The sequence below is a fragment of the Carassius carassius genome, chromosome 43 (genome assembly GCF_963082965.1).
Source record: "Carassius carassius chromosome 43, fCarCar2.1, whole genome shotgun sequence".
In the NCBI taxonomy this organism is placed as follows: Eukaryota; Metazoa; Chordata; class Actinopteri; order Cypriniformes; family Cyprinidae; genus Carassius; species Carassius carassius.
The window spans coordinates 2,949,890-2,963,601 of record NC_081797.1 but is presented as its reverse complement, the minus strand read 5'-3'; the positions used below and the strand labels follow the sequence as shown (position 1 = coordinate 2,963,601).

At 38.1% G+C, this 13,712-nt stretch overlaps 1 protein-coding gene across 1 annotated transcript; it reads left to right on the top strand.

Annotated features, from left to right (window-relative positions):
- Window positions 1–5,595: 5,595 nt before the first annotated feature.
- Window positions 5,596–9,171, top strand: LOC132125291 (mucin-2-like). The gene is made up of 3 exons (XM_059536643.1): window positions 5,596–5,815; window positions 6,704–6,838; window positions 7,120–9,171. Exons 1-3 carry the CDS (start codon window positions 5,596–5,598, stop codon window positions 9,069–9,071), a joined length of 2,307 nt encoding a protein of 768 aa, XP_059392626.1. The 3' UTR covers window positions 9,072–9,171.
- The last annotated feature ends 4,541 nt before the right edge of the window (window positions 9,172–13,712 follow it).

The following is a 13,712-nucleotide window of genomic DNA, read 5'->3' as shown; positions in this document are numbered from 1 at the left end:
ATACTACAAAATAAGCTTTAAGATGAAGCAACGAATGCACTGCAATTTCTTTATTATTTTATATTTTACTTTATATTTATTATTTTATTAAGATTTTATTTATTATTACACTACATGTTGTGGCAGTAATCAATTATTTTCGCAGGTCCTAGTTGTATTTGTATTTTGAGGTGCAGCTCAGTAAACTGGTTATGGAAATAGAAATAGAAATATGGATATTTCATTTGTAAGCATCATACCTTTTCACTTATTTCAGTTAATGTCATTAAACTAGCAAACTAAGCCAGTAGCACTAACAGAGATGTGTAAACATGGCGAAGGACATGAAAAGTGAAGGAACAGACACAACGAATCAACCCTGGAACTGCTCCAATTGATTCAAACTTGTGACTTTGATCGTTCACTTGAAGCAATTCACTAACAAAACAAAAAAAAAATCAAAAGACATACATTTTCAAATTTTGGCATTGTTTGTAAGGATTTTAAAAAGGATAGTGAAGATAGTGAAGGGTGCAACAGAGCTTTTTGAAACTCAGAATCAGTTTGCATGACAAAACTATTCGCTGTTTATAACGTTTAATTCAGATTGCTTATTGTGAATCATTTTATTCAGAAACTGTGTATTGCAAATTATTGGTTTAGATCTGGACTTCAAAGTGAATAACACAAATTTGATTTAGATTGAAACTTCTGAGCATGTATTGCGAATCATTTGATTTATATTGTAACTTTGGAATCATTTCACAGATTGAATGTCCTGATCTGAAACCATGGTTCAATAATCATTATCGGGACTTCAGAGTTTTTTTTATTAAACAATACAAAACATTAAACCATTAAGGCAATACAGTCATAAATAAAACAAGGAAAAAGAAAGAAAAAAAGAATCCATTTATCCATCCATCCATCTTCTTCCGCTTATCCGGGGCCGGGTCGCGGGGGCAGCAGTCTAAGCAGAGAACCCCAGACTTCCCTCTCCCTAGACACTTCCTCCAGCTCTTCTGAGACATAGTCTCTCCAGCGTGTCCTAGGTCTTCCCCGTGGTCTCCTCCCAGTGCGACGCGCCCGGAACACCTTCCCGGGAAGGCGTCCAGGAGGCATCCGGAACAGATGCCCGAGCCACCTCAGCTGACCCCTCTCGATGTGGAGGAGCAGCGGCTCTACTCTGAGCTCCTCCCGGGTGACTGAGCTTCTCACCCTATCTCTAAGGGATCGCCCAGCCACCCTGCGGAGAAAGCTCATTTCGGCTGCCTGTATCCGGGATCTTGTCCTTTCGGTCATGACCCAAAGCTCATGACCATAGGTGAGAGTAGGAACGTAGATTGACCGGTAAATCGAGAGCTTCGCCTTGCGGCTCAGCTATTTCTTCACCACGACAGACCGGTACATCGACCGCATTACTGCAGAAGCTGCACCGATCCGTCTGTCAATCTCCCGTTCCATCCTTCCCTCACTCGTGAACAAGACCCCAAGATACTTAAACTCCTCCACTTGAGGCAGGAACTCTCCACCAACCTGAAGTGGGCAAGCCACCCTTTTCCGACTGAGGACCATGGCCTCGGATTTGGAGGTGCTGATTCTCATCCCAGCCACTTCACACTCGGCTGCAAACCGTCCCAGTGCATGTTGAAGGTCCTGGCTTGATGAGGCCAACACGACAACATCATCCGCAAAGAGCAGAGACGAAATCGTGTTGTCACCAAACCTGACCCCCTCCGGCCCCTGGCTGCGCCTAGAAATTCTGTCCATAAAAATCATGAACAGAACCGGCGACAAAGGGCAGCCCTGCCGGAGTCCAACACGCACCGGGAACAAGTCTGACTTACTGCTGGCAATACGAACCAAGCTCGTGCTCCGGTCGTACAGGGACCGGATAGCCCTTAGCAAAGGGCCCCGGACCCCATACTCCCGGAGCACCCTCCACAGGCCACCGCGAGGGACACAGTCGAATGCCTTCTCCAAATCCACAAAGCACATGTGGACTGGTTGCACATGTGGACTCCCATGAACCCTCCAGCACCCTGTAGAGGGTATAGAGCTGGTCCAGTGTTCCACGGCCTGGACGAAAACCACACTGTTCCTCCTGAATCCGAGGTTAGATAGTAGAAAAAAAGAATCCACAAATACAAATCCATTAAAGGTGCAGTGTGTACGTTTTAGTGGCATCTAGTGGTGAGGTTGCAAACTTAACATAGAAAAGCAACGTAAGCTGACAAAGAACGGTCATCTTCTGAGACAATGGTTTCTTTACAAAGGTAAATTAAGGAATTATATTGACTTAATTATTCAGTAAACCGATAAGTTATTGTGAATATTATTGTTACTTTTTCATCATTGTGTCATTGTTTTATTTGCAAGAACAACATAGTGATGAAACATGCTCTGCAGAGCAGTTTGTCCGTTTAGGGCTACTGTAGAAGCATGGTGGCGCAAAATAGCGTCGCGACTTCCATGTAGGGGACCTGTGGTGAACAGTATGTAGATAGAAATGGCTCAGTCTAAGGTCGAAAAAAAAGCAATGGTTCATTATGTAAGGTCTATGAAAACATATTTGTGTATATTACAAAGCAAGAGCATACAGAGCATTTGAAGTTCAAAAGTGTATGAATAGAATTTTTCGTAAAATAAGAGATTGTTTGCTAGATAAGGCTCTTATTCCTCTGCTGGGATCTCTTAAGAGCCCTTTGAAAAACTGCATTTTGACCTTCAAATCATTGGCCGTCTTTGAAGTCAGCCATAGGGAGAAAAGTCCGGGATTGTGTTCCTCAAAAAAATTAATTTTCTTTGTGGCTGAAGAAAGAGAAACATGAACCTCTTGGATGACATGGGGGTGAGTAAATCATCAGGATTTTTTATTTCTGAAAGTAAACTTATGTCTTTAAGAAGACACATTGGATGAATATAGTAGAGATACAGCTTTTAGAGCCAGATTATTATTATTATTTAAAGTGAATGAATCTACCTCAGAAGAGTGAGAAAAACAGCAGCCCACTTCACTGTCTGACTTATAATATAATCACATCCATACTATAGTTTACAAAGTCGGGCATCACTTGTTATGATTTTCAAAGGCATAGACATGTATACCAATATACAGCGACTACTGATTGCTCAATAATTTTGAATAAACAATTAAGTGTCTGTTGTCTGCTTTATGTCCTCACCAATGCCAAAATCAAACCCTCTCCCTTTGGGTTTTTGTGGCAAGGACTAAATCTTTTTCCGATTTAGATGCTAAAATAAATTATTTAATGGAAGACACAGAAATAATATTTCCACAAAAAATATTAATGATTTCTACATAAATAAAGTTGTTGTTTTTAATGCTCAACAATCAAGAACAGTACACAGAAAATAATACAAAAAAAGATAAACAATAATAACAAAAAATAAAGTAGAAACAAATAAAAAAGGAAAACAAACGGGGTGTTTGATACATTACAAACAGAAAAATTAATTAAGACTTATTTATCATTAAAGATAGGAAAAAAGTTAGAAAGATAAAGATTAAAGCTGGAGTTTGAATATCTGCATCTGTGGATATTAAATTTAGCAAGCTAAAATCAGATTCACTAAATAAAACGGTTTCATTTTAGATTGTTCATACTCAATAAAACCCAACTGTGTCATTCCAAAACAGAATGCATTCATTATAAATGTCATTTCTAATGAAAAATCTCTTTGTGAATGGACCAAAAGAGATGAACAACAGTTTCAAGACTCATCACAAAAACAGCAACTGGAGGACATTTTTTTCATGTAATGTTTTCAGGATAGAACTTATGGAATATTTTGTAGCAACTCTCCTTTACTTTGTTAGTTAGTAAATAAGTATAAGGAAGCAGCCACACTTTTTTTTCCCCAGCAGATGCATTATTACAATAAGCAGTCACAGATGGCAGAGTAATATTCTGCTGAAATAATGAACTAACTACCCTATTATTATTTTTGCATGGCTACATAAAAAAGTTATATTTATTTGTCCTGTCTAATGTGTTTGACGCCATCAGCCAATCAGCGTGAGTTTGAAGAGGCTCCTGCGTCATCTAGTGGTGGAAACATCTATACTGAAAGTTGCATGTCACTTCATCGGCTTGTTGCACATGATCACAAACTAAACATTAAATATAATCATACTGTTCATCGATGCAATGCAAATGAAGAAGCCAAAATAAATGTGTCAGCATTCTTATTAATGGCAAGGATTGATATACTGAAGCCTTTTTAGTACACACAGCCAATGTTTCTGTCAAACTACGCCATTGCCCTTAAAATTCACTCGCTCCCTTGGGTTGGATTAGGCCTTCTCAGTGTGAAATTCTCGGCTTGACCTGGCAAACTCCAACGCTGATCCCGGCGCAACAACTTCACCTTGGCTCTGAGCGATCATTCTCCAGCCAGTGTTTGCAGGATTCATAGATCTGCTGTATTTTGGAAAATGGAGTGTGAAAGCTACTCTGCTACCTGATCTAAGTCTCTTTTGGCAAACTTGCGGCTGTAACACACACAAACCGATGGGGAACATTGTATCAGCTCCTGTGATTCAGTTAGAATAATCCTCTCTGATTTCTCCAGAATGAATCAAACACTTCTCATCTGAGGAACAAAGAGCCATTGGTGCTCCACGGGGAAACTATTGAGCAAATCTGGAAATTGTTTAAAATATTCATATTTATGAAAACGTATTGGGAAATAGAAGATAATTGTTTGATTTATAGCTAGAGTGACAAAATTAACTCAGCTTGACAAAACACTCACATTCTTTGTGATCTCAGCTAACAGAGAATGTCTTTGGATAATGTGTTCACGTCCTATATTAGTGTATAATACACATGCATATATATATATATAAGAGAAGCATGCTAATTTATAAATAATATCATTAGATCTCATGCACAGCTTTTTTGATGCTATATAAGTCATTTATCAAAATGTGGCCCATTTTTGGTGACCCTATATTCTGAATATCGTCTGCGTGTGGAACAACTCTCTTTAGAGGTGACTTTACAATATAGCAAGACCTATTAAAACCCATTAATAGTGGTGCTAGGGTGAGACAGAGAAGAATTGTTGTTATTTTTGTTTTCTTTGCTCACAAAAAGTATTCTCATAGCCTCAAAAATTATGATTGAACCACTAATGTCTATAGAGGGTCAGAGAGCTCTCGGATTTCATCACAAATATCTTAATTTGAGTTGTAAAGATGAATGTATGTATTAAGGGTTTGAAGCGACAGTAATTAAACGGTGAGTAGGCTAATTAAAGACAGAATTTTCATTCTCAACTATCAACTTCAATAGAACTAAATTATTGCATATGTTAATTTGCATAGCATTGCAAATGCAGTTTGTAGTTATATTTTGAAAAGAACAACATTTGAGAAGTTATGGTTATTTAGAACATTTATTTATTTGTGAACGAATAAATGAATGAACGTGGAGGAGGTAGTAAACGATGTGCTCTCGCTCGCCTCAAGCGCGTTCATGATCACCTGTTACCTGCGCAGGTTCCGCTCACCTGCGCCAGAAACAGCACGAGCGCTTCAAAACATGACCTGACTTTCCAGCCTCGCGGACAGGACGAACGACTCGCGCGATGACCGTCCCATGGAGTTTGCTGTGGATTCTGGGTTTGATCTGCTCCTCGGACTCCAGCTGCTCTCCGACATCTTACTATAAGAGCTGCTGGATCCGCAGATATCCAGGACTGTATGTGGACATAGAGGAATCTCAGCGCAGAGGAGCCCACATCCTGAAGCTTTATCAGGAGGAGTCTGCGGTCAAGTGCAGCAGAGCCTGCTGTCTTACGCGAAACTGTGAGTCTAATGCTTTAAAATGAAGAATTGACCACCTAAAGTAGCACCTAAAACTAAAAAATCTCAAGTGGCATTTATTTGAAAGAAAGACAGTACAGGCACACTTCACAAGCAAAAAACGTTTGATTTTATACATGATGAAACAATGCATAATTGTGTTAACTACAGTTTGTTTGTGGTTAGTTCAGTCGAACATGTTGTTAGCTAATTAATGTTATTCTCTACACTTGTGTGAACCTGAGGAGGACTGAGTTCATATATCCACTAAAAATCACCGAAACACCAGCGGATTCCCACACATTGAGATTAAAATATGAAGAAAAGTGATGGTAGTGATAGAGAAGATTAATTTGCAATCACGTTCATTATTTAGTGACGAAGTGTGTGTTAAAAATGCATTTTGTCTTCAGTTTGAACATCACGTCTATTGTTTTACTGTTTAAAACCTCACAAATGTATTTTTGTGAAATGTTTAGCTTGAGAAAATATAAAATAATAGATACCATTTTTTTTCTTTTATTATTTTGCAAGATGCTTTTAGCAACTTCCAAATCAGGAACAACACAAGCAATTAGTCATAAAAGTCAACAATATTCATATTTTAGAGCATAAGTTGTAGAGGTAAAATGCTTTATGAACTCATTATTGTAATGGAAAATAAATCTATCATAGTTTTATTTACATTTTGAGAAATTTGTTTCTTAAATAAATTGTTGATTATGCATGTAAGTTATAATGACCTATTATCATTTTGATTTACAATTAAAAACATGAACAACTGTTTATTAATCAAAGTGATTGCACAAATCTATATTATTAGTATAATTCAACAATCTTCAACTAGGAAGATTTTGTTAATGGACTTTACCTTATGAATTGCATGTACAGTCTCCTGCAACCTGGCTGTGTATCATTTCAACACCACTCAGGACAGTGTGAACTGCTTTCATCTTCAATGTCCGAACCTTGAGAGCTGCATTCCTCACCACAGAGGAAATGTCATCCTCTATAATGTCACTAAAGGTGAGAAACTGCACACCAAAATCTACTCTGGTTAGAGGAAATTTAAAACCACGATGATCTTTCCTTTTCTTTTAATGATGATTGCATGCCTACATTAAAAGCCTTCAACATAAAAAGACCAAAACTTCTGTTCTATGCAAGACATAATTTGAAGCCAGAACAGAATTACTGTGTGCATTTTAGTATTCTCAACATTCCCTGAGTTTACATATTCATTTGATTAGGATAAAGCTAGTTTATAAATGATCTGATTGAGATATTTGTTGCTGGATGTGTCGCAGGTGTGGATCCTGATCTGTTGGTTTTTGGGAAGTACTTCACCACCAACGTGCGTGTGCTGCCTCACATGTCCTCCTCACGACTCAATGTATCAGAGCCGCTGACCTCTGACAAGCGTCAGTTTAACTATCCACCCAACCCACCCGTCCGTTCAATCAGTCCTGCATCCACTAGCACGAAAACACCCACAACCCCCCAACAAACCACTAGCGCTGTTCCTACTGTGCATCAAGTACAACATACCCTCCCTCGATGTACTACAACACAGGCTACAACTGCTCAAAACACGTCAGAACACGTTATATCAACTACGTCAGAGCCTAAAATGGACTCTACACTCAATCCCCAACAGACGACTTCTACGTCACAGGGAGCATTGATAAACATGTGTCATACGACCACCTCTTCGATGGGTGAACCTGATACAATAACTGATACTTTAAACCAAAGAATCCCAACCCCCTCACCTGTTTATCTAACCACAGCCCACCCAAGCTCTACAATTGACTTCTTTGACTCTACTTTGACCTCCATCCCAATCAACAAAGCTCTAAGGTCCTCCACTACCCAACAGACTGTGGGACTAAAAACTACAGTTATACAGGTTACAAACTCTTTGGCGATGGCTTCTGAAATGGCTATTCAATCTACAGGTTCCTTAACTACTTTGAGACTAAAAACTACAGCTTCACAGAATACAAACTCTTTGGCAATGCCTTCCCAAAACACTGTGCAATCTTCGAGTTCCTTAACTATCCAACAGTCTTTGGGAGTAAAAACTACATCTCTACAGAAAACAAACTCTTTGGTGACTGTTTCCCAAGAAGCAATGCAATCTTCAAGTTCATCAACTACCCAACAGTCTTTGGGACTAAAAACTACAACTCTACAGAATACAAACACTTTGGCGATGGCCTTTCAAGACACTAGGCATTCTTCAAGTTCCTCAACTACTCAACAGCATTTGCGATTACAAACTTCAACTCTACAGACTACAAACACATTGCAATCTCAAAAGTCTATGAAATATTTTACCAAGGTCATGACAAGTACCCAACAACCCTTACACCAAACTACAGAGCAAGCTACTTCGATTTATAAGTCCAAATTAGAAGAGTATCCAAAAGCAACAGTGCAAAAAACTGTTAAGACTTCTGCACCTTTACAATCTGAAGCATCAACTACCACGAAACCCTTAACTTCTGCAAACGTTCCCTTACAAACATTGACCCAAATTACAGCTGCATATGAAACAATACAATCTAAAACTGCTCAGAGCACATCAGAGACCAGAATGGGCGCAACACCCAATTCCCAAAAGACGATTACTACGTCAAAGTGGACAACCATAGACCCTTTAACTTCTACAGTTGTTCCCTTACAAACCTCAACACAAACTACCCCTGCATATGAGACTTCTACATGGGCTTTACAAACCCCAACCCAAACTTTAACTCTATCCCAATCAAAAGAGACAACTAGCAGCGAGACAAGAACCTTACAGATCTCAACCACCACAAATCCTACAATCAACACTTATGGTTCTACAACCCCCAGATACCTGACCCTAAGTTTCACACACACTCGACTGGTCAACTCCGCAACCACCAGTAGTTTGAGTTCTTCTCTAACTGCCCCAACTAGCAGCATGGTGGACAGTCAACCGTACCCCAATGACACGAAGGGTTACATCAGCCGGAACATCACTACAGGTGATGCACCTCAACCTGGTGGGGATGGAAGCTTGATGTCAGTGTGGCATTTCGCCGCCAACACTGTACTGGTGTCTTTAGCGACCTGCGCTACCATCACATTCTGCTGCTGTTGTTCGGTGTTTGTGGCTCTGAGCTGGAGAGGTCGGAGGCGTCGGAAGGGCAGGTACAGGACAAATCTGAGGTGCAAGAGAGGATCAATGAGGCTCATCAAATATGTCATTGTAAGAGAAAGTTCGTAAAGCGTAGTTCTTCACATCTGGAACTGGGTAGGGTTGCACCAGCTGTTTGTAAGCTCTTACTTACATTGGAGCATAAAGTCCACACTAGAGTCTTAGCTATTAGCTAGTTTGTATAACTACAAACTAAATGAATAACTCTATTCATTTGCACGATTTGTTCTAAAGGCAGCTCGTAGGTCGTAAGCTGTCCGTAAAGTAATGCACAGTTGTATAATATGACATTTACCTTCAGTGATCCATTAGCAGCCTTCACATTATGTGAGCAGAAGTTAAAGTTTATCACAGCTACTTTTTTTTTTTACATGTAACAAACAGTAATCATGGACAACAAAGGTATTTTTAAATATAGTTTAACGTAATATTCTTTCTCTTAAAATGTAAATGTCATTATTATTATATGTCTAGGGGATTGAAGTCTATCAGGTTATACATGAGCTCATTGATGCAATTCAGTCAATCTGCCATTTTATTCTAACCGTTACTCCAAGTCAGAGGCTTCTGTAAATTGTTTAGGGTAAATTTACACGACAAGGTTGTACAACAAAACAGAAGAGTTTGCCGAATGTGTTTTTGAAACGTTTTGTGTACTGAAAACAATGTTGTCCAAACATCACACGGATCCACAAAATTGACTAAAACCTGTATTATGCATGCGTGGCCAGTAGTTGGCGATGTCGCTTTTTTTAAAGAAACTCACGCATGCCATAGATTGAGCACTTAATATGCATGCGCATGACTTCACCGTTTTCACAAAGTTGTGTTTTTATAGTTTAAAGGGAGATGATAACGTTATCATTTTGAAAAACTTGCCGTTTCAAACTATTTTTTTTTTTAAGTTTGTATTTTCAAACCCCCAAAATAAATTTTTGTGTAAATGAACAGCCAAAACACATTAAGTTTTCAGATGTGTAAATACCCCCTAATTTATACGTAAACTTGTGCTTCAACTAATTTTAATGGTGCAATGCAAAACTGTAGCAGTGCGTTACTTTAGTGAACCTTTATATCAAAACTAGGCTGAGTTGTAATTTATGCACAGCTGGTGCAATCGGCCCCTGGACGACAAAAGTCCTGCAGAGTTTATTTCCAACCCTTATCAAACATACCTGAACAAGCTAATCTTTGAGATGACTAGAAAATTGAAAGATGGTGAGTTTTATAGAGGTTGGAGAGTACAGTGGCACTCCAGGCCCAGATTTGGAGAACCCAGGCATAATCAGTTGATCAGATGATCATATTTTGTAGATGCTGCTAACATTTAATATGAAGGTGGATGTGCTAAAAACTCGCTTTCGAAACCACCTGATGTGGTTGTTCTCTTTCATGACTCGCATAAAGTCAAACCTATATATTTCCCTAAGCTTCCCATTCAGTGCCATTCATGGACTATCAAAAACAAACTTCAGTACTTCGTGAGCATTTGAGGATTCACCAGAGGACTTCAAAATGTCACCATGAGCATTTTTGTAAAATATAAAAGTTAAACCGTTCTGAAGATTGATTTTAGTGTTTCAAAACCTAGTAAACTGACTTAATTTATTCTGCCGTCTGCTTTCAAAGACAGCATGGAAGATGGAGTCTCATAAGTGATTGATTTTGAATGCTCTACATGGGCAGAATCTCACAATTGATTCTAATAGACTTTTGTGTTGTTTGCTGAGCTAATGCTCTTAAGCTATGGGGTAAGCAGTCCATTTAAGTTGGATTTAACTATATTTCAAACAATATATTTGATATTAAATGAGTTAAAATGAATGTATAAATAAGTGATTTTTTGTTTTTTTGTTTTCTCCAAGTTTGGTTGCAATGCATTCTGGAAATTTTCATTTGCAAAAAATACATGCTGCTTTAAAGGCGCAATATGTAATTTTTCTGCTTTAAAAATAGCAGATATCACTATATCTATGTTATATATATTTTTTAGTTGTGTACTTACATTATCCCGAAAGTTTCCACGAACTTTCAAATCCAGAGAAAATTATAGTTTAATTAGAAGACACGGCACGTTTCTTTATTTCCGTTTTGTCGCCCGTCTATGGCGTCATATAAACTTTGACCCCTCTAGTTTATCTAACTTCCTGCAGAACCGCCAAATACAAAGGTGAACAGAAGCAAAGACAAGACGAAGAAGAAAAAGTAGTAGCTAGTCTTGATCGAGACTATTATATTTTATATTTATATTGTTTATATTCGTATTTATACTTCAATCAATAACTTAGTTATGGATCATGATTATGCTTTGCCTGCACGTTTTGTGAAGCGCAAACGTACGGGTGAAATAAATGACCTGAGAAGGTTTTGGGACGAAGAAGAAACGAGACACGGGTAAATATTGGAGTTGCATTTCCAAGATAGAGAGAGCTACGTGACAAGCTGAAACTACAGAGAGATGTTTGCATTCTAATAAACAGGTATGCATCCATTCAGCTAACTGTATCTATCCGTATATTTTGTGAAACGATGATGTTTTGTGTAAAACGCAGACGGACTAGCTCTCATGTAGAGTATAATGTAAATCTACATGTGTTCTATATCTAGCTGGATAAAGTAGCTTTTTTTAACTTATATTGTGTTTTATACATATATTACTACTAGCTAGATGGAATATTGATTTGATAGGGGTCTGATAATTCATATATCTCTCCGTTCGAAAAGACGTGATTGTCAAAATACTAGGCTGCTGCTGCTGTAGGTGAAGGGAGACCGCTGACAGACCAGGCTCTTGTCTTCATGACAACAATATCTATACTTCATGTTGAACATAAATATAAAGCCTACTGATAAAGGACACCGTCAACAGTATTGACGGCAAAATAGACGATGTTTGACAGGTGCAATATTTGAAAATCGATAATTATTTATTTATTTTTAAAATTACATTTATATCTGAATTTATGTCAACCTATAGACTTCAAACATCAAAATGTCATGAATTAATATGTATTTGTGTTCAAAATTACATATAAACATATTTTCCTATTATATTTTGCCTGGAAACGCTTCCAACACGCGCGCGTGTCGCGTGACAAATAGGCGTCGGTTCTATTTCTAGCAAGCACGCGTTTTCCGCGCGGCTCACACAGGCAGTCTGCAAGCTCTAACCTATTAACATGGGAGCCGAATTAAAAACTGACACGCCACGCAGCTGAGACGCTTACGCCACGCATCCAGTGTGTCGCCGGCCTCAGTTAAAATGAGTGAGGAATGTGGGGAGCGACAGAGCGCGTGTTCCAATGAACAACAACTCCCATGAGCCTACGCTCTTTCCCGACATCATCAAAGTACGTCTTATGTTATTATTTTGATTGATGACCCCTGGTGGCCAAAAATTCCATACTGTGCGTTTAAAATTTGGCCAAAAGAAGGCATCATAGAAGTCTGCATTATGATGCATTTAAATTCTACCTATGAAGGTTAGGTTTTGGTTCAGATTTGGTGAATTTTCCACCAAAATCTTGTTTTAGAAAGTGAATGCATGATGAAAGCATGTATTTTATGCAATGTCTTTCTTGGACAGTTTTGTGCATGTAAAGCCTTATACAGATTTATATTTATATATAGTTTATATTTTAATTCTACCTTTAAAGTCTTATTTTTGGATGCACTTGAGTGAAAACCGACTCTGCAAACACTCGTCCAGTCGAGAACACCCAACAGTTTTGTTCCAAAAAGGCAGTTGGTTGCTAAGTGCTTTATGATGCGCAAGACCGCCGCTGCTCTCCATGTCCAAATGGAAGCGGCCGGAAACTCTCGCAGAGGAGTTCGGTTTCTGCTTTCCCAGAAGTGACAGCTCAGTGCAGGAACTAATGGAGTGCAGGGGTATTTTTACTAGATGTTGGCTCAAAGCGTCCTTTCAGTGGGGTGCTGTAATGGCATCTGATGCCTCATCGAGGGAATGTTTTGTGTGGGTCTGAGTGTGGGGAGATGGTGTTTAATGTTCTATAGGTAATTTTTCAAGATATGAAACAAACGGACCCAGTTTATATACAGTAAACTACACATTTACGGTGTCAGATATTTAGATTTATAAGATATTTTGTCATGTACTCATCCAAGTCTCATTCAAACCTGCATTATTTTATTTTTCATGAAATAAAAAGAGAACTTAATGAAGAAAATCTCAATTTTCATTTGTGGTCTCTCTCTCTCTCTCGCTTTTAAAATTTTTTTTTTTAAGATGTTGCATTGTAGTCGGTTTTGTTTTGTCCCATAATTTAATCTGTTATCTATGAAAGCCTGATTCTGCAACAGAATGAAAAACGTTTCCCCCTTTTTTTCTTCATCCCCTCAAAATTCTGATAAAAAAAAAGAAAAAGAATTGTGTTTTAGAATTGTAAATTGTAAAAAAAAGTTTACATCTCGTAATTTACTTTTCTCAGAACTAAAAGTTATAAATATCACAACTGCAAAAAAAAAAAAAAAAAAAAAGAAAAGAAAAAAATGAATTGTGAAACTAAAAAGTTGCAATTTACAAATTACCATTTGTAATTTATTTTGTCCTGTGGTAGAAACAGGCTCTTAACTGATAGCATTTTCGATAGCCCTATTTTTATTGTACCTTTAGAGGACAGAAGCTTCAATATTCTTGTTTTTGTTTTTCATAAAAAAAAATAATTAAAAAAAACACAAAGCAGAAATTGG